The sequence below is a fragment of the Castor canadensis genome, chromosome X (assembly GCF_047511655.1).
Source record: "Castor canadensis chromosome X, mCasCan1.hap1v2, whole genome shotgun sequence".
NCBI classification, from domain to species: Eukaryota; Metazoa; Chordata; class Mammalia; order Rodentia; family Castoridae; genus Castor; species Castor canadensis.
In genome coordinates, this window is record NC_133405.1 from 57257571 (window position 1) to 57283328 (window position 25758).

General features: G+C 35.0%; 1 protein-coding gene across 4 annotated transcripts in view; it reads right to left on the reverse strand.

The window, feature by feature from the left end:
* Diaph2 (diaphanous related formin 2) overlaps nt 1-25758 on the reverse strand; it is an 879521-nt gene that overhangs the window by 817499 nt on the left and 36264 nt on the right. For 2 of the 4 annotated variants that reach the window (XM_074062667.1, XM_074062666.1), the window contains exons 2-3: nt 11622-11654; nt 9085-9261 (exon numbers count right to left, since the gene is read on the reverse strand). In XM_074062667.1, coding sequence (XP_073918768.1) covers nt 9085-9261; nt 11622-11654 — 210 coding nt within the window. Of the gene's footprint in view, nt 1-9084; nt 9262-11621; nt 11655-20367; nt 20392-25758 lie in introns of those variants that run through there. The other 2 variants (XM_074062669.1, XM_074062668.1) reach the window with 2 other exon arrangements.

Here is a 25758-nt window from a genome sequence, read left to right on the forward strand (position 1 = left end):
ATAACAATAAAAACAGCATGGGACTGGCACAAAAACAGACATGAAGACCAGTGGAATAGAATAGAGGACCCAGATATGAAGCCACACAACTATAACCAACTTGTCTTCGACAAAGGAGCTAAAAATACACGATGGAGAAATAGCAGCCTCTTCAACAAAAACTGCTGGGAAAACTCGTTGGCAGTCTGCAAAAAACTGAAACTAGATCCATGTATATCACCCTATACCAAGATTAACTCAAAATGGATCAAGAATCTTAATATCAGACCACAAACTCTTAAGTTGATACAGGAAAGAGTGGGAAATACTCTGGAGTTAGTAGGTATAGGTAAGAACTTTCTCAATGAAACCCCAGCAGCACAGCAACTAAGAGATAGCATAGATAAATGGGACCTCATAAAACTAAAAAGCTTCTGTTCATCAAAAGAAATGGTCTCTAAACCGAAGAGAACACCCACAGAGTGGGAGAAAATATTTGCCAACTATACATCAGACAAAGGACTGATAACCAGAATATATAGGGAACTTAAAAAACTAAATTCTCCCAAAACTAATGAACCAATAAAGAAATGAGCAAGTGAACTAAACGGAACTTTCTCAAAAGAAGAAATTCAAATGGCCAAAAAACACATGAAAAATGATGCTCACCATCTCTAGCAATAAAGGAAATGCAAATTAAAACCACACTAAGATTCCACCTCACCCCTGTTAGAATAGCCATCATCAGCAACACCACCAACAACAGGTGTTGGCGAGGATGCGGGAAAAAAGGAACCCTCTTACACTGTTGGTGGGAATGTAGACTAGTACAACCACTCTGGAAAAAAATTTGGAGGCTACTTAAAAAGCTAGACATCGATCTACCATTTGATCCAGGAATACCACTCTTGGGGATATACCCAAAAGACTGTGACACAGGTTACTCCAGAGGCACCTGCACACCCATGTTTATTGCGGCACTATTCACAATAGCCAAGTTATGGAAACAGCCAAGATGCCCCACCACTGACGAATGGATTAAGAAAATGTGGTATCTATACACAATGGAATTTTATGCAGCCATGAAGAAGAACGAAATGTTATCATTCGCTGGTAAATGGATGGAATTGTAGAACATCATTCTGAGTGAGGTTAGCCTGGCCCAAAACACCAAAATTCATATGTTCTCCCTCATATGTGGACATTAGATCAAGGGCAAACACAACAATGGATTGGACTTTCAGCACATGATAAAAGCGAAAGTAAACAAGGGAGGGGTGAGGATAGGTAAGACACTTAAAAAACTAGATAGCATTGTTGCCCTTAATGCAGAGAAACTAAAGCAGATACCTTAAAAGCAACTGAGGCCAATAGGAAAAGGGGAACAGGTACTAGAGAAAAGGTTAGATCAAAAAGAATTAACCTAGAAGGTCACACCCATGCACAGGAAATCAATGTGAGTCAATGCCCTGTATAGCTATCCTTATCTCAACCAGCAAAAACCCTTGTTCCTTACTATTATTGCTTATACTCTCTCTACAACAAAATTAGAAATAAGGGCAAAATAGTTTCTGCTCGGTATTGGGGGGGAGAGGGAGGGGGCAGAGTGGGTGGTAAGGGAGGGGGTGGGGGCAGGGGGGAGAAATGAACCAAGCCTTGTATGTACATATGAATAATAAAAGTTTAAAAAAAAAAAGATACAGTTAACTTTACCTAGACAGACTATAGCCACATAACATACAGGAGCTCAGATGGAAAAAAAGGAAAAGAAAATTTATCCTACTACATTATTTCTGAAAATGGCATGAAGCCAAAAGCAGAGAAAAGGCATGATATTCAGTGAATGTTCCTGGAAATTGCATAAAAATTCCTCATCCATTTCTGCCTTCAAGGTCTTGTTGGAAGGATGCAATCTTGAATACCTACATAAACTCTTTTCTTATCAGGAGAGTAAATTCAGAACACATATTTCAACATTACAAAATAAAAATACCATTTTCACTTTCTCATAATCCTTATTGCTGAGCTTACTCTTTAACCAATGTTTCCAGAGTACGGACATTACATAAAAGACAAAATGAGATTTGGTAAATACTGACCTATCCATAAAGTAACAGAAAATAAGCCTTACTAATATTTAACAGAGAATAAGCCTTCGATCCATAGGTTCAAATGGCATATAAAGTAGCTTAGGGGAAAGTGGGGTATTCACAATGCATACTTACTCACTTTCAGTATACTGCAACATAACTCAGTTGATATGAACCAGGGTAGGCACATTTACTGATTATTTTATCTAGTTTTAACTAAATCAACCCTCAGAAAATAGAAAAGTAGCTCTAAATGATTCCTATAAAGACAACAGATTGAGGATGATAACATAATACCAATAATGCATGCACATGGGAGCTAGAAAATGTTCTAACATCTAGTCATAATTTGGAATCTTTTATCCATCACCACACAGTAAAAATAACAAAAACCTAAGACTCATAAGCTGTCACACAAGACTGAAATTATAACTATTTGAAATATGGATGCATATCAGTCACCACTGATGACCCCCACTTTGCATGCATATTATACTTTAAAATATTAGCTAATGATAGTATAAAGCCATCTCGAATTAGGAGGCCATTTAAAACCTAAGCATCCAAGAGCATGAAGAAAGCTTCTTCAAATTTCTTAGCAATAATTAGAATCATGTGATACTCAGTCCAGTACCTTAGTGATACTGTATAAACTTCATGACAAATGTTTAGAAGCCTCTTTGAGATTTCCTTCATTAATAGTAAAAGACAAAAGATGCCATGGAATTGGGAAAACACTTGGTAAAACGTAATTGAAATAATTCATGCAAAATAGCATGGCAGTAAACCAAAATACATTCCTTGTCATCAAATACTATCAAAAAGACACAGAAATCATTGCTGAAAATTGGCTAAAGCAAGCATTAGAAAAATTACTCCATGTGGGAGGTTTGCTGTATAGCTGGATGAAAATACAGCTTTTTGTAAAAACATCTTAGCTTATAGTATTTGCTAGATTGTTTCAATATATATAAGCCACTTTTTGAGTCACTAATAGAACAATTCAACAGAGTAACATATTACCAAAATAAAAGATTTATTTAATAAAACAACATTTTATGGAAAAACTACAAGTGGGAAGAATTCCTGAGTTAAGGTTACCCAACATGTAAAATTCAAGACATTGCAGAAGTTTAAACCAAAGTATACAGATGAAAAATATAGCATTTATTAAAAAAAAAAAAAAGGTATTTTGAAAGTAGTACAATATTTACAAAATTTTGATATATGATAGGAATAGGAACTGACCATGAAAATATTTTGTGTCTTACAAACACATCTCAAGATAAAATACTTCAAAACTGTTGAAATTTAGCATGGCTTAGGAATTTTTAATTCACAAAAAGACAATTAGTAAAATAAATAAATAAATAACTTCAAACAAACTTTGGGAAAGATACACATTGGCAGACCCAACTTCCAGGTCATCCCCCTTCATTCTTGGTTGAATCGCTTCTTCCTCTTTATTTGCAGTGTTAAGACTGTCTAGAGCAGATATGAGTATATAATATGAGCATCTACACATGAAGAATGTAGAAAAAAATGGAAAGGACCCATATGTCCAATGACATCTGTTGAAGACCAGCAAGAAACCTTTGCTTGATTTATGGATTAGACTGATAAAAGTTAGTACTGTGATTTAATAAGTATTGCTAACTATGTATTTATTCCATTTGGACCTACGTATCTTTGTCAGATTTATGTTTCAACTATGACAGACATCAAGACAAGTACCAAAATAAAATGAACTTGGAACTGAACCTTCTAATTACTGCCTGTTTTTAAGGAAGACATAAAAAATAACGAAACACTAGCATTGCTCTCACTAAAAAGTTATTAATCATGACAGCAAAGGCTTTGTACAACTAAAAATAAACTCACTTTAAATCATACTAAAATCTTGTTCACTCCATGTTTTTCTCATTCTTTAGTATGTCTATATGCTATAATGTACATAACATGAGCACATATATATGTACACAATTTAAAATAAAACAATGGAGTACTTGCTAATATACATATACATAGACATATATATACATACATGTGTATGTATATATATATTCCCCCTCCCCTCCATGGGGTAAGAAATGAAAAAGTTTAGAGACTACTGCACCAGTCCAGAGGTTAGAACAGTAAATGTTTTTGGCTTCACTTGCTATGCAGTCTCTTTGCTTTGGGTTTTTGTTTGTTTTTAATTTTTTGAGACAGGGTTTCACTGCTGGCCTTAAACTAGCTATTTAGTCCAGACTGGCCTTGAACTCTCCATCTTCCTGCCTCAGATTCCTGAGTGCTGGGATTATAGGCAGGATAATAGCAGTAAACCACCACACATGGCATTTCAGTCTGTCTCTGTACTTAATTCTGCTGTGGTACAAAGGAGCCATAGATAATGTAAAAACAAAAAGATGTGGCTACATTCAGCAAAACATCATTTGTGGACACTGACACTCATATAATTTTCATGTGTATGAAAGTCTTCTTTTTTTTTAACCATCAAAAACATTTTAAAAACCACTACTGGTTACCTGCCATACAAATTAAAATAAATAAAATAAATAAAAACAAAACCCATGGAGCAGGGACGGTATCTTTGGCATCTTTATGTCCTAAGCAATTAACTTCAGCATGACACAAACTTGCCTTTGCTTTTCTTTTTTATACAAGTCCATCTTATATTTCTATAGATCACCCGGATCAGAACAGAAGCTCACTGATGGTAGGGATTTTCTTTTGAGTTGTTCACTGCTCTCTGTTGAGAATTTAAAGCAGTACCTGTCTTGGAGAATGCCTTCAACTTTGATGAACTACACTGTTCAAACTATGTACCCCAAAATAAAGACTGATAATTTAGGAGTGACCCTGACTTTCTTAATCTCTTCCTTCTTGAGCCCTGGCATGGGGTTAAGGAGGTAAGTACCCAGTATAGCTGCCTATTCACAGCCATCCAGAGTAGTACATGGTAATCATTTGTTTACTTGTCTTCCTGACTAAACTCTGAGCTCTCTGAGGGTAAGGGAGGCAGAGCATTCATCTTTACACCTCTGGCCTCACTGCACATAATAATAAATGGTTGGGCTGAAATGCATTAATGGCAATAAATACTTGCACAACCTTTCCAAAGTAAGTGCTTTGTTTTTGGGTGTTTTTTGTTGTTGTTTTTGTGGCACTGGGGTTTGAACTCAAGGCCTACATCTTGAGTCACTCAATCAGCCCTTTTTTGTGATGAGTTTTTTCGAGATAGGGCCTTGAGGAACTATTTGCCCTGGGTGGCTTCGAACTGCGATTCTCCTGATCTCTGCCTCCTGGGTAGCTAGGATTATAGACGTGAGCCTCCAACACCTGGCTTTATTCTTGCTTGCAAGCAGGCACTCTATCACTTGAGCCACTCCACCAGCCCTAGTTTTTTGTGTTTTTTGTTTTGTTGTTTTGTTTTAACATTTCTAAATACAAACTTAGAACAGAGACAGTGAACTGTGAAGCTTCCCACCTACTATCAGAGTAAATTCGCAAACCTAGTTCCTTTAGTTATTCTTCCTGGAATTCTTAGCCCATGACACCATCAGCTGTAAACTTTTAAGAATCATACTTAGTAAGGGTATTTAAAATTGGCCCAGCTTTAATTTCCATTTACACCTGTTACTGGGTAGGTTTTGCTCCTTCTTTACAAGTTCCCCCTCCCCATTGGATTCTGTCTAAAAAATTAAAATCTATTTTCTAGAAAGGAAGCTGGAATTATTGCAGTCCAATAAGATGGAAGTAAGGGTATTGAAAAGTTAAATCTAACCAGTGGAAAATTATGCTGCCTAGACAATTTCTAAGAATCTAATCATTTCAACAACTATTTCCATAGCTTTTAATAGATTTTTAAGACCTAGTTTACTGATAATTTATTTTATGGTAACTTAACCACTAATTAAAATTACTTATGAGAGCACTAAAAGGTCTCATCCAAACTAAACAACTTCTAAAAGACTGGTGTTGGGTGAAAAACAAACCCATAATAGCAGTCAAGGGAGAACAAGTATGCTTGGGTTAAATAACACCTAGTGTCCAGATCAACTATTCTATCCAAATTGATGAAAGGGAAAAGAGGAGAAGATTAAAAACTTTGGGATTATTTATGAAAGTTTTAACAGATGGAATATAGAGTAGATAACTTAGTATTTACCGCATGTAACTATACTACAATTAAATTATGCCAAAATGCAAAATATATTAATATAAATTACTAAATTTGCTTGGCATATAGCTCAATGGTAAGGCAATCACTTAGCATGTATGACCCTCAGCACCACAAACAGAAAAGAAAAAGAAAAAAGGGTAAAATATCAAATTTCCACATGGAATCATCTATTAAACATTATCTTTAACAAATGAGGTTGAAATGAAATATGCCTAAAAATTAATTATAAACCATTTCTATAATTATCTTTTGTATGAGACAAAACAATTTATTTACATACATTAAAAGACTATCCTTATTGCCACATCTATATGAATCAAGTGCTGCCAGTATAACCTGGACCTCCCATTGTGCTAGCTAATAGAAATCAACTTCTGACCTGAAATCCCAAGAAATTTCTATGTAATTATGTTTTTATTCTTAAAATGGAAATCTCCCATATCCCCCACACTCTATCCCAAAAAGCAAAGACTCTAATTGCATTGATTCAGTTTGGAAACAAGTAAGTTATCATAATTAAATGTTTAACAATCCCTAAGCTGTATACTCATCGTACAAAAACTAATTCAGTTATTCTCAGGAAGCTCAAAAGCTATGACAACTTAAAATGCTGAATACTCATTAAATTATAGCATTATTCTTTTCCTTCTATTTAAAGTGGAACAGAGAAGCTACTTCATCTAAACCTAATTAGAGGAGATATAAAATGCTTCTGATTAACATAAGAAATTTTTCAAATAAAGGCCAGGTGTTTACCACCTGAAATCTGAGCACTCAGAAGGCTGAGGCAAAAGGATCAAAAGTTTGAGGACACCCTGTACTACACAGAAAATCCCTGTCTCAAAAATAAATAAATGTTACGAATATGAACCTCATTCAAATTTGAATTTGGGGTTAAAGATGATGTATAATAGTACTATAGTCATCTTTAAAAGTTACTAAAAATAGCTGGGCAAGGTGGTGCTCACCTGCAATCCCAGCACTTTGGAGGTAGAGCCAGCCTTGGCTACCTTGCAAGAGTCTGTCTCAAAAAATATATATATATATATATATATACATATAGATAGATAGATAAAGTGGGAGAAATATTGTTTTATTACTACTACCATTATCCACTTGTGGAGATTTGAAAACATGACTTTGGGCAGAATCTAGCACATAAACAACATTATTGTGAGGAGCTTAGCTTCAAAGAAGAGTAAATAAATAGATAGGTAGCTGGCAATAGAGATAGGGTAGAGGGAAGGTTTTATAAGGTGGGATAGCATGGTTGTATGTTGCTGGGAATGGTAGAAGACAGAAGAGAAAATTGGAGCAATGTCTGAGTAAGTAAAAAGGAATTGGATCTTATACACAGTGGGGGAGTAGGGACACGAAATGTTTGTCTATGGTGACAGGAAGCAAGAGAGACTATGTGAGTGCAGAACCTATACGTTAAGCCTGTGGAAGTTCTCTCCTGATTCCTTCAACTTACTCAGTAAATTAAACAGCAAGGTCTTTAGCAGAGAATAAAGATGGGGAAGAAGCAAAGATGTGAAATAGTCATCTGGGAGTATAGTTTTGGGAATGGAGTAAGGACATATAGAATGTCTGAACTTTGGAAAAAGAATCTCTTTCAGAATTACTAACAGGACAGTACTGGATTAGAACACGCAAAACCTGGAAGGTGGAAGGAAGACCAGATATGAGGCTATCTCAGAAGCCACAAGAACAACTAGGGAGGGGTTTCGTTTCACCTAGGGACAAAAGCAACCCAGCCAAGTATACAGATATAATAGTTATTACAAAAGCAGAACCATCAGGATTCAGTAAGCAAGAGTAAAATGAATGGAGTAGAAAATGGCCTTGTAGTGGTAAACTGGAGCTTGGCGACACCACTGAACTCAGAAAACTATTTCAGTACTGCAAAAAGTAGTAACCAAATTGATCAGCAGATTAAAGCTGTAAATAATGCTTGAATGAAAAAGGAACACTGACAAAGATTAAAAGTGTTGATAGTCTCAGGCATTTGTCATTACTGTCATTGTTCTCAACAATAAAGATAGGCACTTACGTGATCAAGAAATATTGGCAAGTGAAGAAAAACTTGGGTTTATTTGATAAAGGAAGAGATGCTACAAATGTTTATAAAACTGTTTATATAGAATTTACAGTGATAAAATGGAATTTGAAATTAATACATCAGGAATTGGGATCTCCAGATGTTCTCTGGTCAAGCTAACCAATGTAATATGGCACAATGCTTCATTTCTCCCCTCTACTACTACAAACTGCTGAATACTTCAAATATAATACTTATTATTTAATATAAGAAATAATTTAGACCACTAACTAGAAACATAAGACACATGCTAAAAAAATGTAAGTTGTATGACTACTGCTAATTGACCAAACTTAGGTGAATTAATTTCTGATTACTGTTTTTGTTTGCTCTGTTTTGTTTATATTCTCTGTACTACCGACTCTGTATCACATGCCCAACAAGAGACACTGCGGGCTTGGGCCTGTTTTGCTTTACAGAAACAAGCACACAAATTAGTTAATTGAAAAGCTGATTCAATGTGCCAGAAACTACTAAATACTAGAGACCAAAGATAAGTAAGACTGCCCCGTTATCAGGAGCTCAGACAAGAAAAGATAGACAGGTAAGGATGTTTCCGCTCAAAAAAAAAAAACCAGATACTTTTGCAAATAATTCTGTTGTATCAAGTTTCTAGTTTGTCTTTTATATAATATAAAGATAGTCCACACAAAAGCACCTACTTATAATCCAGTGCTATTCTGGACAAATACATTTTAAAATTATAACAAAATTAGAGTCTAACTTACCATCATTTTTTCAAAGAGATCCAGTACTTCCTTTTCTGACAAATTCAAAGATCGTTCATCATATAATGGCTGAGCTGCTGGAAAGTCGCTCATCACAACTTGAGAATCAATAGGATGTTGAATAAAAGGTTTTTCTTTTTTGACAGTAGATTTTCTAAAACTTGTAATTCGGTCACGCTGCAAACAAAAAAATAAAAACCCCTAAGAAAAAGATCAAGAACCATGAGCATAAAGAACTGAAACATCAAAGTGGCACTCAGTATATATTATATATATTATTATTATCTCTTGACAAAATGTTACTGTAAGCAGCAAGCTCCACTTAGAGAATGTACTATTTTGAGACCTTGAAGTAGCTCTTTAGCTTCAGAAATGTGGAGGTGAAAAGTAGTCCTCAAAAGTAAAACTTAGTCCTTTGTCATTTCTGTCTTGCACAGTTAGTAGGTGAAAAGAAGTCTCCAATCAAAATCCTGTGAATATTTTAGAAAAATGTTTCTTTGGTGGCAACTTAAGAGCCACGGAAAAGAAAGAAAATAAAGAGCACTTCTGATATTGAATTCTAAGGGAAAATTATTGTGCTGTTTCTCTTCCTCAAAGAGCAAAAACTGCGACAAGTATATATGAATAACCTATCCAGGTAACAGTTGAGTAGAACTGGATTTCTATCCAGACTCTGCCAATCAACAACTGAGCAACCCTGTGAAAGTGACTTGGTCTCTCTCTAAAATAGGAAGAATATTACCTGCACTATAGGGCTGTTGGAAGATTTAAATATGTTTAGTGTACACGTACATAGCTACAGTTTATTATTGTTATTGTTCCTATTAGTATTTTTCCAGTTTTCTTTCCTAAAAAATGGGACAAATAAGGAAGCAAAACAAAAATAAAAACATCACTGTTTCCATTTAGTAGAAACAGAAATATTTTACTCCTACAAATACATACTATTATGAAGAACTCACCTTTATGGACATTAACTCTGAACCATGGATTTCATGTACAATCTCTAATAATTAGCTTGCTCTTTAACATAAAGTGAGTTAATGACTTCAGCTTCATGTAAACAGACCATTTTATTTTAAACCACAAACCATTATAAAACAAAAATTAGTAATGTTCATAAAACTGAATGCAACTCAGTTTTATCATGGTTTCTGTTAGGAAGCACATGCATACCATTAGCTCACATTCAACAAGCAGACATGTTAGCTATGAGGAGAGTACATGTTCATTGCCATGTCACCAGAGCCCTTATAAATTGCCTCAACAATAAAAAAGAATCATGGGCATTACCAAGCTTATGTAAAATTACGTTGACCCCCATTAAAAGAATATATCCTTTATTTTATTGACTCAAAGCACACGTTTTTAACTAAAACATGTACTTTGAAAGAAATATGAGCAGTTTTAAGCAGCTTATTTGGGATTACAAAACTGATGTGAGAACATGGTTGCATACAAAGGTAGTATATATATATATATATATATATCTCACAATATTTTAGAGCTGGGAAGAAACATGAAAATCATCTAGACCAACTCCCTCATTTCACGGACAATGTGACTCACATAAATTCATAAGCCTTTCACATTAACTTAAGATTCACTCCTTTGAAGTATAGAGCACTATATTCTTTTAACTCTGAGGGAAATTAAGTTGGCTTAGATATGTAGTCTGTCTTCACACAACTCCAGAAAAAACAATTAGGTAATCCCAAATAAACTGAGTCAAATTTCACTGAAAAGAGATGGTGGACATGAAAGCATTTAAATATGTAATTGACCATTAAATTAACATAACTTTTTCATTCCCTTCATATCATTATTATATTTATTTTTATAGTGCTAGCTTTTTTACTTAGTAGCAGCATTACTAATATGTAGATTTGATATTTCATTGTGCCCTTCATTTTTAGCCAAAAAAATGGCTTTTGAATTTAGCTATATCTTGGTAAGAAAATGAAGTCAAGCCACATATTTTCATTTCCTTAGAGCATTAACATTATTTAACATTATTTTTAGATAGGTAATTTCACCAGAAAACAAATGACATTGTTTAAAATACCATTTTTAAAGTGTAGCTATAAAAGGGCACATTTAAATTTTGAGCCTATAATTTTTAATGTCTTTCTATGATAGACTTAGCTTGAAAATAAGGTTTTTAAGTTTAATAGCATATATCTAACGTAATGAATTTAATTCCTCCAACATTAATGATTAGTATATTCACAATTTATTTGACTATCAAAAAAAGAAATGTCTATGTTCTTCAGAGTCTAGATTTATATACAGAATTCTTTAAAACATTCAGATATGGTATATATCAGGATGATAAGAAAATGTTTTTTGGGATCTCATACAATGTTTAAGTTAACATTCATAACAGGGAGGCCAATGTATTGACAATCCATTCTACTATACTTTATAAATATCCAGACACTTGATATTTTATGTATCAATGCTTTAATGTCCACCCATTTTGATAAAAAAGTAACATGCACAAGTAACATAACAACATGCTGCTAAGTCCACCTTACCACATCATCTGCCAAAGTTTTTATTTGAATGTTCTATTAAAATCAAAAGGAAACAAAACAAAAAGAAATACCAGTCAGATAAAAGAAATTCATTGATGAACTAAGACAATAATAATCCTCATCTTTTATTTTACTAACTATAAAAACTCAAAAACAATTTGAAAGTTGAACATGTAAGTAATATATCCTTTATGAAAGAAAAAAAGCAACTTTTGCAGAGTTTAAAAATGAAGGTTTGGTTGGAGAAAAGGGTGTCTAACTTGTTTTTAAATATGGCTCCCAAGATCCCAAAGTCAGATCTTGATCAGTTATCACTTAAAGCGTTCAAACATTAGAAAAAATACAGCAAAATCATAGGCCCGTGTAGGTTACTTCAAAGTTCTGGAACAAATAATCATGTTTTAAAGATACCTAAATTAAAAACAAATATGTACAACAGGAAAAATATCATATTTAATAGTAATGAAGTAAAATAAACAGCCTGATCTAAGAACTCAGTGTTACAGCTGATGCATATATAAAATTCACCTTTATAAATATTATAATTGAATTTTGTGATTGTTAATATATGCCAATTTGTCAAAACCTTCCAACACTATTTGTTTTGCTTTCTACTTCTAACACTGTACAGAGAATCCTTGGAAATGGTGTATTCTAGTTAATGAATTAATAAAAACTATCACCCTATTATAGCAAAGTTTAATAAATACCATCACATAATGCATCTGGGCATCACTACCGGAAGAATTAGAATACAACAAAACTAAAGCGATACCTAACAATTTAGTAATCTTCCATGATTCAGAAAATAGCAATACATAACAATTTAGTAATCTTCCATGATTCAGAAGATACTTCAAGATCTTACAATAACATACAATCAGTATAAAACACAGTTCTTATTATAATAGAGTCATGTGTTGCTTAACGATGGGATATGTTCTAAGAAATGCATATTAAGCGATTTCATCATTATGCAAACATCACAGAGTAAATTTAAACTAAGATGGCTATGATGTCATTAGGTGATATAATCTTACGGGGCCACCGCCATGCATATGGCCCCACAGTTGGCTGAAACTTGTTATGCACCTCATGACTGTACACTCAAGGATCAATTAAAAGATGTGATTAGGAAAGAACAAGATTTCTAAAAACTGTTAGGAATTAAACTTAATCCTTTTGCTATATCTCATACATTTCTTACAAAAGATGTATAATTTGTATTAACTTGGTCGTGGATGTTCACAACCCTTTTTACTAACACACAGTCTTCTCACTTGCCAGGAGAATTCCATTATGAGCTTTAAGTGAGAATCTCTTGGTCTCAGGATCTCAGAAAATTGTCTTCAAATACTTCCAAACCTGTGCTGTTAAAGATCTTTTTTCCCTGAAACAGCTGAGGCAAATACACTTTTGTATGTATAGCTCTTTTTCTAGTTTTTCATCCTTTGATTCCCTCAGGAATCTAAACCTCTAACCTCTGCATTATATCTTCATCACAAACCCCAATCAATCTTTATTGCCATGGAAAAGAAAAGAGGGGGAATTATTTACATCAGAACAAAAGCCATTTTAAGAAAGATGAGTTCACCCTAGGACTTTCTCTCCCAGCTATTTTCTCTTTAGCTTTTCTACTGGTTACAGAAAACTTTTATGCACAATGAGAAGGTTCATGTTTTTGTGTAATGCAAAATCAGAGAAAGAAATGGCAAAGTATCAAAAGTGCCTAAAGAAGCCCTGCTACCATTTGGATATGGGCCTGTCTACCTGAGGTTTTGAGACAGATTATATAATTCTTTCAGCAATTCCTGCTCTTCTTTTTTTCCCATCCTTTGTGGTTATAAACTCAAGACTGGACACATCTGTATCTCCAAAGTGAGAATATAAAATAGAAAAAAAATATGATTTGCTTTAGTCAAATCCCCTAAGTTAAGGTACACATAAGTAAGAAATACTTCAAATCTGCCTATCAATAGAATATGTGTTGACAATTTAATCATGGAAGACAAATACGAGGGGGGGAAAAAAAAAGAATTGCTAGACTGGAGATATGACTCAAGCAACAGAGCACCTCCCTAGCATGTGTAAAGCCCTGAGTTCAAACCTCAGTACTGCAAAAAAAATTGCTATAAAAATAGTCCCCCTGGTCTTATGGGAAGAGATTCCAGTCTTATTCTTTGTCCCCTACTATTCTATTTTTTGGAATGAGCATACTTTTTGTGCACATTAAGCCACATAGTATGGACAGTTATAGCTGCATGAAATTTGATATAATCTGGGCAAAGCCTCTCATTTTACAAAGAAAGGTAACATTTATGTTTATGTGACATCCATTTGTCTACACCTAAGACTTCCATGTTACCTTGGTCTCCTCTCCTTCATTCTCAATAGCCAAGCAGCTAGCTAGCCAGTCCCACTGCAATCTTTCTGCAGTTCACAAAAATGTGGTTCAAGACAACATCAGCTCTTATCTAGATTTCTGTAATAAACTCCTACCCTGTCATCCCACTTCTACCTTTGCTTTCCTACAGTTAGTCCTAAACAAAGCAGAAAGAAGGAACAGCAGACAACCTGTGAAAACCAAAGTCAGATTGTGTCACTCCTTGGCTCAAAGCTTTGCATGGATCTTTACTTTCCCTCCCAGTGCAAGTCAATGTGGTTACAAAGCCTGTAAGTCCATATGGATCTGCACACTCCCCAGATGTCTGTGACCTCATCTCCTATAGCTCTTCCTTCATTCATCTGGCTCCATTTCAGTCACACAAGCCACCTCACTGTTCCCAAACATGGCCATCAGTCACAGGCACTGGCTCTTCCCTCATCCTGGAATGTTCTTTCCTATTATCCATGACTTTTCCCTGCAAGGTTTTGTTCAGTGAGGCCTAGTCTATCCCCTACCAATATAGAAACATAGTCCTCCTCCACACACTACTGGCACTCCTGACCTGCTTTACCATGCTCTACTTTTCCTGTCTTCAAATAAGATTAAACACACCAAACACGATCTATAATTTACTTTATTATTATTTATTGTCTATCTTGCCCACTAAAAATATGAGCTACATAAGGACAGGGATTTTTGTCTGGTTTTGGGATGTGTCCCTAATTCTAGAGCAGTGCTTGGGCTTATGAATGACTATCATACTCCCATTCATAAATATTCAAAGCCTCATTTGCCTAGTATGTGCAAGGCCCTAGGTTCTATCCCCAGCAGGGCAAAAATAAAAATAAATAAAATATATTTTCATTTATAATAATGTTCTTCAGATATAAGCTGCCAAATTTTATATGAAAATAACTTACATAGGTGTATACATCTCTCCCTCAAACCACACAAAAGTAAACACTATGCATTTTACTCCTGGGTACAAACTACAGAGCTATTATAGAGCTTAAAAAAAAGAAATCAAAAACCAAAGACAAAAATTATCAAAAAAACTTTATTAAAATCACATCCCTGAATTAAAAGCACTGATTAAAGTCATTTTAGTAAGTTTTTATTATGCAAATTTAATGATAATGTTCATTACAATGAGGGCATACTGCACCAATAATTATAGTGACCATATATTTTCATTAAAATCAACTCTGGTAAAGCAATCATACTGTGCATTACTCAAGCAATCAGAGTTTATTAAACTTCATTTATGATCAGCTATATTAAATATAACTTAGTACAGTAAAATGTGAGTGTTGTATAATTATAAAAGTATCACTCCAGAGTTTCAACCCCTTAAGAATAAGAGAAATGGCTGACTTACTTATAAACTCTAATGCTGAAGTTCTGATTGCAATGCAAGAGATCATTATTGCAAGAAAATTAAGTTTTAATTTTCTCAATCAGGCAGAAATTAACAAAAACAGCAAGATGTAAAGATTCAACTCTCTTATGGCTAACGTTAGATGGTAATACAATGCTTTATAAACATCATGCAATTACTCTAGTACCACAGAAAGTGAACAACTAAATTGCATATAATTCAAAAGTCTCACCACCAACTCAAAAACTTAATCACAATATTTGACAATTTTCTTCTCTTTTAAAGAAAATCAGTAAGTTGGCCATTACAATAAAGATGAAGGGTCAATTATTTACCCACTTTAAGTATCTTACTCTCCAAGAAGGCTGGGGCAATAGGACATAGAAAAAAAAAAAACATTTAACTCAATTGAACAAATATTTAAGCATCTACTATGCACCTGTTCAATGCTGGACACCAGGAATACAATGCAAGCAAGGTAAGCATGTTTTCTTCCTTTATGAGGGTTACAGTTTAGTTGAAAATCAGAGAAATGAAAGAACAATCACAATAAAAAGATGCTGAGAGCACTGATAAACTAGTACTCTTACAGCCTCCAAATTCTTTCCAAGTTAGAATGGCCTTAAAGAAAGTGAGAAACATCAACGTTTGATCCAGGGTTTCATTTCTCTGAGTGACATCTCTGCCCAATACCTATTCAGGTCAGTGGCAGTCATAAAAGGAAGTAGTTACTGTTCACAGGCCTGCCTTCCAACTTTTCATATCATGTACCCTAAACTTCCAAAACCAGTAAGACCAATCAAGACAATTCAAGGCCATTCAACCACCTGGTAACCAAGTTGAATATTCTGTGCAGGCACCGAAATACTTTTACTATGAAGAGTTTGTGCTAGTTGAGTACCTCTCAGTTATGTTTATTTCACCAAGAAAACTATAATCTGATTTTTCAAACTGAGCTCAAGATAAAGGTTTACCTCAAAGATGACAGGAAGAAAATTAATTTAGGCTTTCACAATCATCGAAATACTCCCTATATTTCAAATTACCCCCCAAACATTCTTTCACCTCCTTTCTAACAACCCACACATCATCTTAGGCAGTGTTGTCCTCCAACACAATTAGAACTTATGAATAGATGCTAGACCAAGTAGTGGTATGTTGGGAACTAGGCATTGAAGAGACATGGCCCTGCCCTCAAAGGTCAAAAGCCAAGTAGTTGGGAAGATGAGGTTACAGACACTAAGTTCCAATTCTCTACCTTCCTTTGCTATTGTTAACATCTGGGACTGTCCATTTCATCATCTTAGTAGAGCAATACTTGTAACTGTAAGCACACCTTCTCAGAAGTACTGTCAAATCAAAGCCTCAAATCTAAACCCACCAAAGGTCTTTGCAATTACAAACCAAAAACCTTTCTGCTCTTTTTTATGACAAGAAAAAAATCCCTTTTAGGATTTCTTCTCAAAATACCCTTTAATTTATTTTAATTATTTTATTTAATTACTTACAAAATGTTTATGTACAAGAGATCGAATATGACATCACAGTACTGGGCTTAAATTTTCTTCATGAAGCAAGCCTGCTACTTCACTGGATTAGTTTTGCTAATCTAACAAAAAATTAGTTTTGTTATCTAACAAGATATGCTCAATATTAAATGAACTGAATGCCAGGAGAGGTGACTCTCATATGGGAATCCAGCAGTGTTCTATTAGCAGGCATAATATACTTCAGGATAAGGGCAAATGGTTCTGGAAATGTATCTTTATCACTTAAAAAAAGTTCACACTAATGAACTGGAGGAAGTTGCTTAGTACCTGAATTAAGCAAACACAACTGCAGGAATAATCCAGCTTTTTAAGACTAGGAGCTTCTTTTGTAGGTATAGAAGTAATGTTGTTTACTTTGTACTAAACTATTTCAAATGTGGGGAAAAAATGTTTGCACATGAATAAAAAACAAGAGGAATGAAAAAGCTAGCCTTAAGTAAATACAAATATTTCAAAACCCAGGAGTACTTTGTACAGGTACCCTTAGAACAATGAGTTAGTCAAATGGAGCTTGATATTTAATAAATAAAATTTTACCTTTTCAAAAAAAAAAAAGAATGAATCAACCAAATAGTAATCAATTATTCACTATATAGTCACCACTTAAATGGCACAGACTTGTAAAGTATGATTCTTCCCCCTTAAGGGATCTAATCAAGGAGTGGAAACTAACCACATAAAAACAGGTAGATAATTAAATGCTAAACTATGAGGTTCTAAGATATGTAGCTTCTCCTCCTCCCTGGGCCTTATCACATTGTCAGGTCTTACTATCTTCACAGCATTAACCACTATCTGAACCACTATTTACTTGTTTGTACTCTAGTTTCTAGAAAACAAGTTTCCTCACAGCAGAGATCTTAACAGTCTTACTCACTTTCTGATCTGACACTTAGAACAAAAGCTGGCACATAATACCTACTCAAATGTTTGGTGAATAAATTCATTTAAGTACAGTAAGAATCACTGAAAAACTATGTAAGAATTGTGCCCAAACTGTTGGATAGAAATAGCCAGAAAAATGCAAAGAGGGAAGTGAAACAAAAGGAGCAGCATTAACATTTTACTTCAGGGAAGCTGATGGGGGTAGCCTTATGAAACAAAGGGTTCAATAAGAAAGGTATTCAATTTGAATATATAGTTTGGGGTCAGATTAAAGGCAGGACAAAGTCTGGAAAACATCTGGCATTAGACAAACAGTGGTTCAGCTGGAGGCATGGCTCAAGTGGTAGAGCATCTGCCTAGCAAGCCTGATTCACAGACAGGCAAGGGGTTTTAGAAAGCTGACTTTGGGTGGTACAGGTCCATAATCTGTACCTGAAACTCTGAAGCCAGATGTGTTTTAGAATTCAGGATGTTTCATGTTTTAGAAAGGAATATAATCTGTGTAACCATATATTACAAAACATACCCAGCAAGAGCTGGAATAGCACACTAATTCAAATGCATTCAAGTTTAGCTGTGAAACATTCCACAAAACAGGATAAAGACTATACCCAGCTTCAAATAGGTCATGGTTTATGGCCAAATTATTAAAGTCTGTATCCAGACTTAGAATTTCTGAAGAGTTGTGGACCTATAATATTCAGAACTGACTGGAGGCTTAAGGGAAGGCTTGCAGAGATCAGCAAGTTTGGTCTATTCTACCTAAAAACAGCTACCGTTTACTGAGCATTTATTAAGTGCAGTACTATGCTAAAATGTTTATACATGTAGCCTCATTTAAATCCTACAATAATCAGATTTAGGGAAATGCTATTTTAATTAGCATGTATGTCTGACCAGACTCCAAGCTCTAAAACCTCTATCTACATTCTAAAATCTATTCTCAAGAGTATTTATCAGTATAACAATGCTGGTTAGAGTTCCAGCTCTTTTTCAATCTGAGCTTTACCAAGTGCTCACCTCAACCCATCCCACCATACCTTCCTTTCTTCTTCAACTACTTTTCCTGCTCTTCAACTAAGGTTATAGTTCTCCTATTACAGTCTCCCATGGTTCCTGCACTTCCCCCTCTGCAACGCATTCCAATTTGAAGTTACAAATACCTGTCAATATTGACCTCCCTGCTATACTGTAAAGTCAAATGTAGTAAGGACTAGGGAGGGGTCCTCTCTCCCTCTCTCCCTCCCTCTCCCTCTCTCCCTCTCCCTCCCTCCCTCTCTCTCTCTCTCTCTCTCTCTCTCTCTCTCTCTCTCTCTCTCTCTCTCTCTGTGTGTGTGCGCATGCGTGTGTGTGTGTGTGTGTGCGCGCGCGCGCGCGTGTGTGTTGGGGGGTGGATCTGTTTATTTGAGACAGATCTCACTGTGTAGCCCAAACTAGGTCTCAAACTCAAGATCCTCCTGCCTCAGCCTCAGGAGTGCTGGGATTACAGATGTGCACCACCACTCCTGGTCTTTCTTGGTCCCCACTGTGTCCTCTTGTTTTTGCACTTAAACCTGTGATAATTAATGGAACTGGAGCTGGGAGGAGGAGATAAACAGAAAGAGAGCATGAGAGCATGATCCAGTTGTGAGCTACTAAGAGCTCAGAACAGGATGGCAGCAACAGGAACAGAGAAGGCAGTATATGTAATTTTGTTTAAAATTATACTTCTTATCGAAGCAATGTACCCAGACATATGATTGTTGTTTGTATTAAATAGACTAATTTAAATATACGTTGTTGTGATTACTATCTTTACAACACACAAATAACTTCTAAATGGCTATGATTATCACTCTGGAGATACTTCACCTCACAATGACTTGCCACATATCTCTTCAAGTAGCTTTTATAAATAACCACATCATTTAGTTTTCTGATGTAGCTGCAAAATTAATCTGACAAAACAACATGATTTACTCCTTTAAAAATTCAAGAGTATAAATCACATAAAACTGAAAATTATACCTGAAATGTGAATACAGTATTATTATAGCATACTTTTTATAGGGAAAAAAAGATACATAAAAGCCAACCAACAATTTAAGTTGTTTCACTATCAGTACTTCTAACCAATATTCCTGAATTTGCTAACAATCCCTAATTCTGGAATGAGTCATGTCTAATTGATTTGTATAGCAGTTTTTAGCTCTTGAAACACAGATGCAAAGATACAACTCATAAAAAATGGTTTCCAAACTACAAGCAGACAACACTCTCCCCACGGAAAGCAAAATAGCTTCTTTGAACTCCCAAAGGAAGAACTTTTAGATAACTAAATATTATAACAAATATTTAAAATTGAAAAGCTTAAACAAAATATGATTATATGGTAGGCAAAAAATGATTTTGTTTTTCAGAAAACTTAGAGGGTTTTTTGAAATAACTTAGTGTGAACAAAAAATTAACTTGTATAAACTTTATTTTTCCCAAAATGGCTGAGTAGTAATAACTCTGTCAAAAATCTTTGTCCTCCCATGCTTTTCCTTAAATAGTTTATTTTCTTACTTAGTCTTGATTTGGTTGAGGGATTCCTTTCCAAGATAATAACAGAAATCCTGTCAAAATAACAGAAAACACACCGCATGAAAAAAATGTTATTTATGCCAGTGTTTTACAAATACTACCATAAGGAATAGGTAATTTGTTTAACTTTTTATGATTTTTAGGCAAAGCCACAATTATATTAGTATTTATTCAGACAGACCTCCAGTTTCTTCTACTCTATTCTGTGTTTTTCACAATTGATTTTTCATGTATTCCAATACTTGAGAGGGAATAAAAACTGCAAATAAATGAACTATACCTAGCTCTTGAAACACTGTAGGTAGTATATAATCACTATATCATTTACAAAATAAAAAACAATGGGCTATATGTCCCTGTTCCTGAAAAATTACAGGTAACCCAACACCTAATATGATGATCCTCACACATATACAGGTCAAAGCACATGGTTCAAATTTTTTTAATATTACAGATCTCTGAAATTTGTCATTCTAAAGATTTTGAGTTATAAAATTCACCTTTTTCTCCCTTTTCACCTAGACTTTAAAACAACAGTGCTGTGCTTATATATTAATATATAGATAACTGTTTGCATAAAGCAGGAAAATCTGAAGTTGTTATTAACCTCTTCTATAATTCTTTGTCTTTGCTGATACCAACAAAGGCTTCCATCCAGCAAAATCAAGCCCATTCATAGGGGCTCCTGAAAACCAATGACAGATATATATTACATCTCTGCATATAACACTTCAACCATATTAAACTTTCCAATAACCTCAGTAAGTATGAGAGGTCTTTGATGAAAGAGAAAATCTGAGTTCTGCAGGATAAATTTGAGAAATTGTAAACTTATTTTAATAGCATTTGTGGAAGTTTCTATTTTTCTCACTGCTGAGTAATTTGGTTTTATAACAGTCTGGCCAATTAGGGATTTGGAAGGCTGAACTTAAATGTTACTATGCAACTGACAGAATGATTTATAGTCAGTAGTTCATTGAAATACAAATATAGATGTGCTTAAACATTTATAGAACTTCCTTGCAGTGTTGTCATGAGTTTTAGCTCCAAATTAATGCACCAGCACCAGAATGATAGCCAAGATTTTTAAGCGATTCCTAAACTCACTTCTCTTCCAGTACCATTCTATTTATTCATAATGTTATACTTATCCTAAACAAAATGACCTATTTAACAGCTATGATATTACAGAAGTTTTTGACACAGCATATGGAACTAGTTTTCTCATTACATTTTCCTATACAACCCAATTTCTAAATGATGGTTAAGTTCCCAAGTTAGCTTAAAAAATATATTTTTTAACCAATAATACACCTTCAGATTATTCAGATCCCCAGTTAGTAGTATTCCAACTCTATCCTCCTTTGAAACACTTTCTGTGGAAAATATACATTCAGACTTGGGATATAAAAAATGGACTTCCTATTCTATAAGCAAAGTTGGCTGTGTTCACAATGGCCCATATGGGGACAGAAGAGAGACAACTGGCCATTTAAGCTTAACAGTTCAGAGAGTAACAAGGGAGAAGACATCACTGTACATCAAGCTTTTTGGGTATCTTCACTAGCAACCAGGAGATGATTTACTCTTTCCATTAAAAGAAAGTATCCTGGGATGTAAATCCCTTCATACAGACTGCCTCTAGAGTACTTACAGTGAATTCATTCAAGAGCTTAAGTATGAATTTGATCCGACAAGTTGAAACATCTCTCCATTTTCAGGTATCTGTTGAGCTTGGAATATCTTAAACTTCACAAACTATACCCAAGCACCCTCCTAGTTTAACTTTAAAACAGTGAACATTTAATTTAGGAAGGTACTAGAAAATGACCTCTTCTCTCTTATTAATACCATAATAGAATGTACTAAGACAGGAATTTTCTTACACATGAAATGCAAAAATGAGACTATGTGCAGACTCAAGACTATAGACAGTACCTAAACATGAACATGTTGCTCACTGATATGGAAAGGGTGGCAGTTTTAAAACTCAAAAAGCTATGAAGCATAGCATCAGTCACTAATAGCTGACAAGGTAGGGTACTTTCCTGAGCTACAATATGCTTTACAGAATCTGTTGCTGCCACAAAACTGGTAAGGTTTTTTGGGTTTTTTTTTTTTTTTTTTTTTTTACGCCCAAGGACTTAGTTCAAACCTTGATTATAGCATTTATCATAATATATAATTTCCCACTAGAGTATGAATTTCCTGAGGTTGGGACTGGGTCTTATATAGTTTAGGATGTGTTACATAAATGGTTGAAATGGCCTCTGTATATTGATTGCCCCGATGTTGTTAACTTCATAGCAAATTAAGACCCATTGGCACAAAAGTCCATATTTGTCACACTCAACCTTCTATATAGTCAATGTTTTCAATGTAGTCCCCAAAACAGATTTAGCCATTTAGAACCTGTCACACATAGTGCTCTGGCTAAAGAGTAACAAGTCAAATAAATACAGTAAAAAATAGTAAGACAAGAGGGAGGGAAGAGGAGAGAGCTTTACAGAAAGGAGGGAGAGGGAAAAATGAAGAGTCAGGAACAGAGGGAGGAAAGGAGAAAGGGTATGAATGAATGAATAAGAATCTCTGCTAAACTGTGAAGTTTTATTTTTGTTGTTTGTTTGGGCTTTTTTTTTTTTTTTTTTTTTTTGGTGGTACTGGGGTTTGAACTCAGCTCAGGGTCTCACGCTTGCTATGCAGGCACTCTACCACTGGAGTCACTCTGCCTGCTAATTGCGAAATTGTGATGGTGGGGGCTGGAAGAGTGGTTCAAGTGGTAAGAGCACCTGTCTAGCAAGTGTGAGGCCCAGAGTTCAAACCCTAGTACCATTAAAAAAAAAAATTGTGAAGGTAAATATCTAGCAGGGAATGGTACTAATTTATAATTTGTATACTAAAATGTAAAAAAGAAAAGCTATACCTAAAGAGAGAATATCACTAAGATTTACTGAGTACTATATGCCAGGCACAGTGCTTTGATATAATTAATCCCCACAATAAGCCTGTAATATAGGTATTATTATCCCCATTTTGGATTAGCAAACTGAAGCACACAGAGGTTAAACAAAACCTTTTTATATAATGTCCCCTGACCTTATACAACATCACTGTGCCAGCCAAGAACAAGGTAAATAGCAAACATAATACTGTGTATAGCACAGTGTGGCCAGCATAGTTCAGATGGACACACTTCAGCATATTTGCTACTTCCCTTGGTTGAAAACTAATGAAAGTTTCAGACCTGATATCTTAGGTCATTTACATAGTTTACTTTCAAAATTCAAGCAAGAGCTATAGAGCACAAAGGTCACCATGCCTCCTAGATCATTTCCTATGAACTTAGCTTGTGTAAATAATCTGTTGAATTTATTTTCTGACACAAACCTATTCAGACGTTCATTAGTCAGCACTTGACTAGCCAATTATAAAACATCAAATAGTCAGTAAGCAACAAATGCACTTTCTGTTTCTGGACTATGCACTAATCCACGCTCCCCTCCCCCACACACAGTTTCGCCCTCCAGAGTTTCAGTTATGGTCAGCTGCATTCTGAAAATATTAACGTTTGTCTAAATTCTTTGAAGAGAAAGACCACATTCACATAACTTGTACTACAGTACATTTTTATAATCATTGTATTTTATTATTGCCAACCCCTTACTATACCTAATTTTTTTAATTGAACTTTGCCACAGGTATGTGTATATATAGGGAGAAAAAAAACAGAGTCTGTATAGGGTTGAGTACTATCTGTGGTTTCAGGCATCCACTGGGGATCTTAGAACCTATTCCCTGTGGATAAAGAGAGACTACTTTCTTATGTACTTGAGCTAAGGACTTTGATATGTAAGCTCAGAAGGATGGAATTTTTTGACCAAGGCTAGAAAGGGTGTTGTAACAAACAACAGGAAAGGAACAGATATTATCACATGACCGGAGGGAGAAAAGTTAGGAGGAAAAAAAACTGTTTGGAAATTGGAAGAAGCTGTATGTGTGCAGTTTTTATTAATAAACCAAGTTCAGAAAAAGAAAGAATTGCCAAATAACTACTGAGCAAAATAAAGGGAAACTGCCAGATTAAAGTTAATTATTGAGTAGGCAATTTCCACCTAAATCTAAGAGATATACCTGAAGTATATGGGCTTGGTTAACTTTCAGCCAAAGTCGACCAGGTGCCCCAGGAGGTAGGGAGGGAAGAAGTAGTAGGAGAGAATACTAAAAATCCCAATCATTTTAATTAGCTATGTCAAACTGTTTCGTTTTGTTTTGTTTTAAAATGGAGCCTATAAATTCCACTTCTTTTGGATTTACTACCTGGCCCAAAACAACTAAAAAAAAAAAAAAAAAAAGTAAATATTTCAAACAATGGTCAGATTACTGCAACATCAGACAACAAAGGACAGTGATCTTTGAAAGATGACACACAAATGAGGTGAACCACATGATTGTCCCCAACCTCCATACTGCCTGGAGAGCTTCCAGGCCATGCCTCAGGGCGAAGGAACCCGGGCAGACTTTTGTGGACACCATGCTTTGGAAGGAAGAATCCAAGACCACGCTACTAGAATTCAGAAAACAAAGAGTGCTGGAAAGGAGGGAGCCACACAAAGAAAGAACTCAGGAGATCTGCACAGAATCCTTTTCAAATATTCAGCAACCTACCAAGTAGTGCATGTACATAAGGAAGCTATCTGAGGATGGGTAAAGAACCATCCAAGTGGCTGGGGAAGAGAACACCTTACATAGAGCCAGAAATAAAATCTGTCTCTACTTGCCTGACTGAGAAAAACTCATCATTAATGAGGTATTGGGTAGAGCTCTCAGAAGGTTCTTGCCTGTACTGGTCAGGAATAATTAGCCCTGGACTAACCCTTGCTCTGGCCTAGCCAAACAAATATAAAAGCAAGACCCAAAAGGATCAAGCCATTTCCAAGTTAAGTAACTTAACTGCATCTCAGAACAAAGCTCTAGGATAATTATAGAACTAAGTCAATACATAAGACTCAACAAGGTAAAATTCACAAAATCTGGCACCCAATCAAAGATTATAAGGCTCGCAAAAAACAGGAATATATGACCCATAAGGAAGCAAAAAAGAAAATTAATCCATCAAAACTGTCCTAGATATTATAATACAGACCAGAGGGGGGTGGGGGGCAAACTGAACTTCTAGAGATGAAAATTACACTGAACAGAAAATCAAATGAATAGGATTAACAGACACTGCAGATAGAAAGACTAGTATACTTGAAGACATATGTTGTAGAAACTTTCCAAAATGAAACACAGAGAAAAAAGGGAAAAAAATGTATAAAAACTAACAATAATCAGGGATTTCAGGGAAAATTCCAAGTGACCAAAATAAATGTA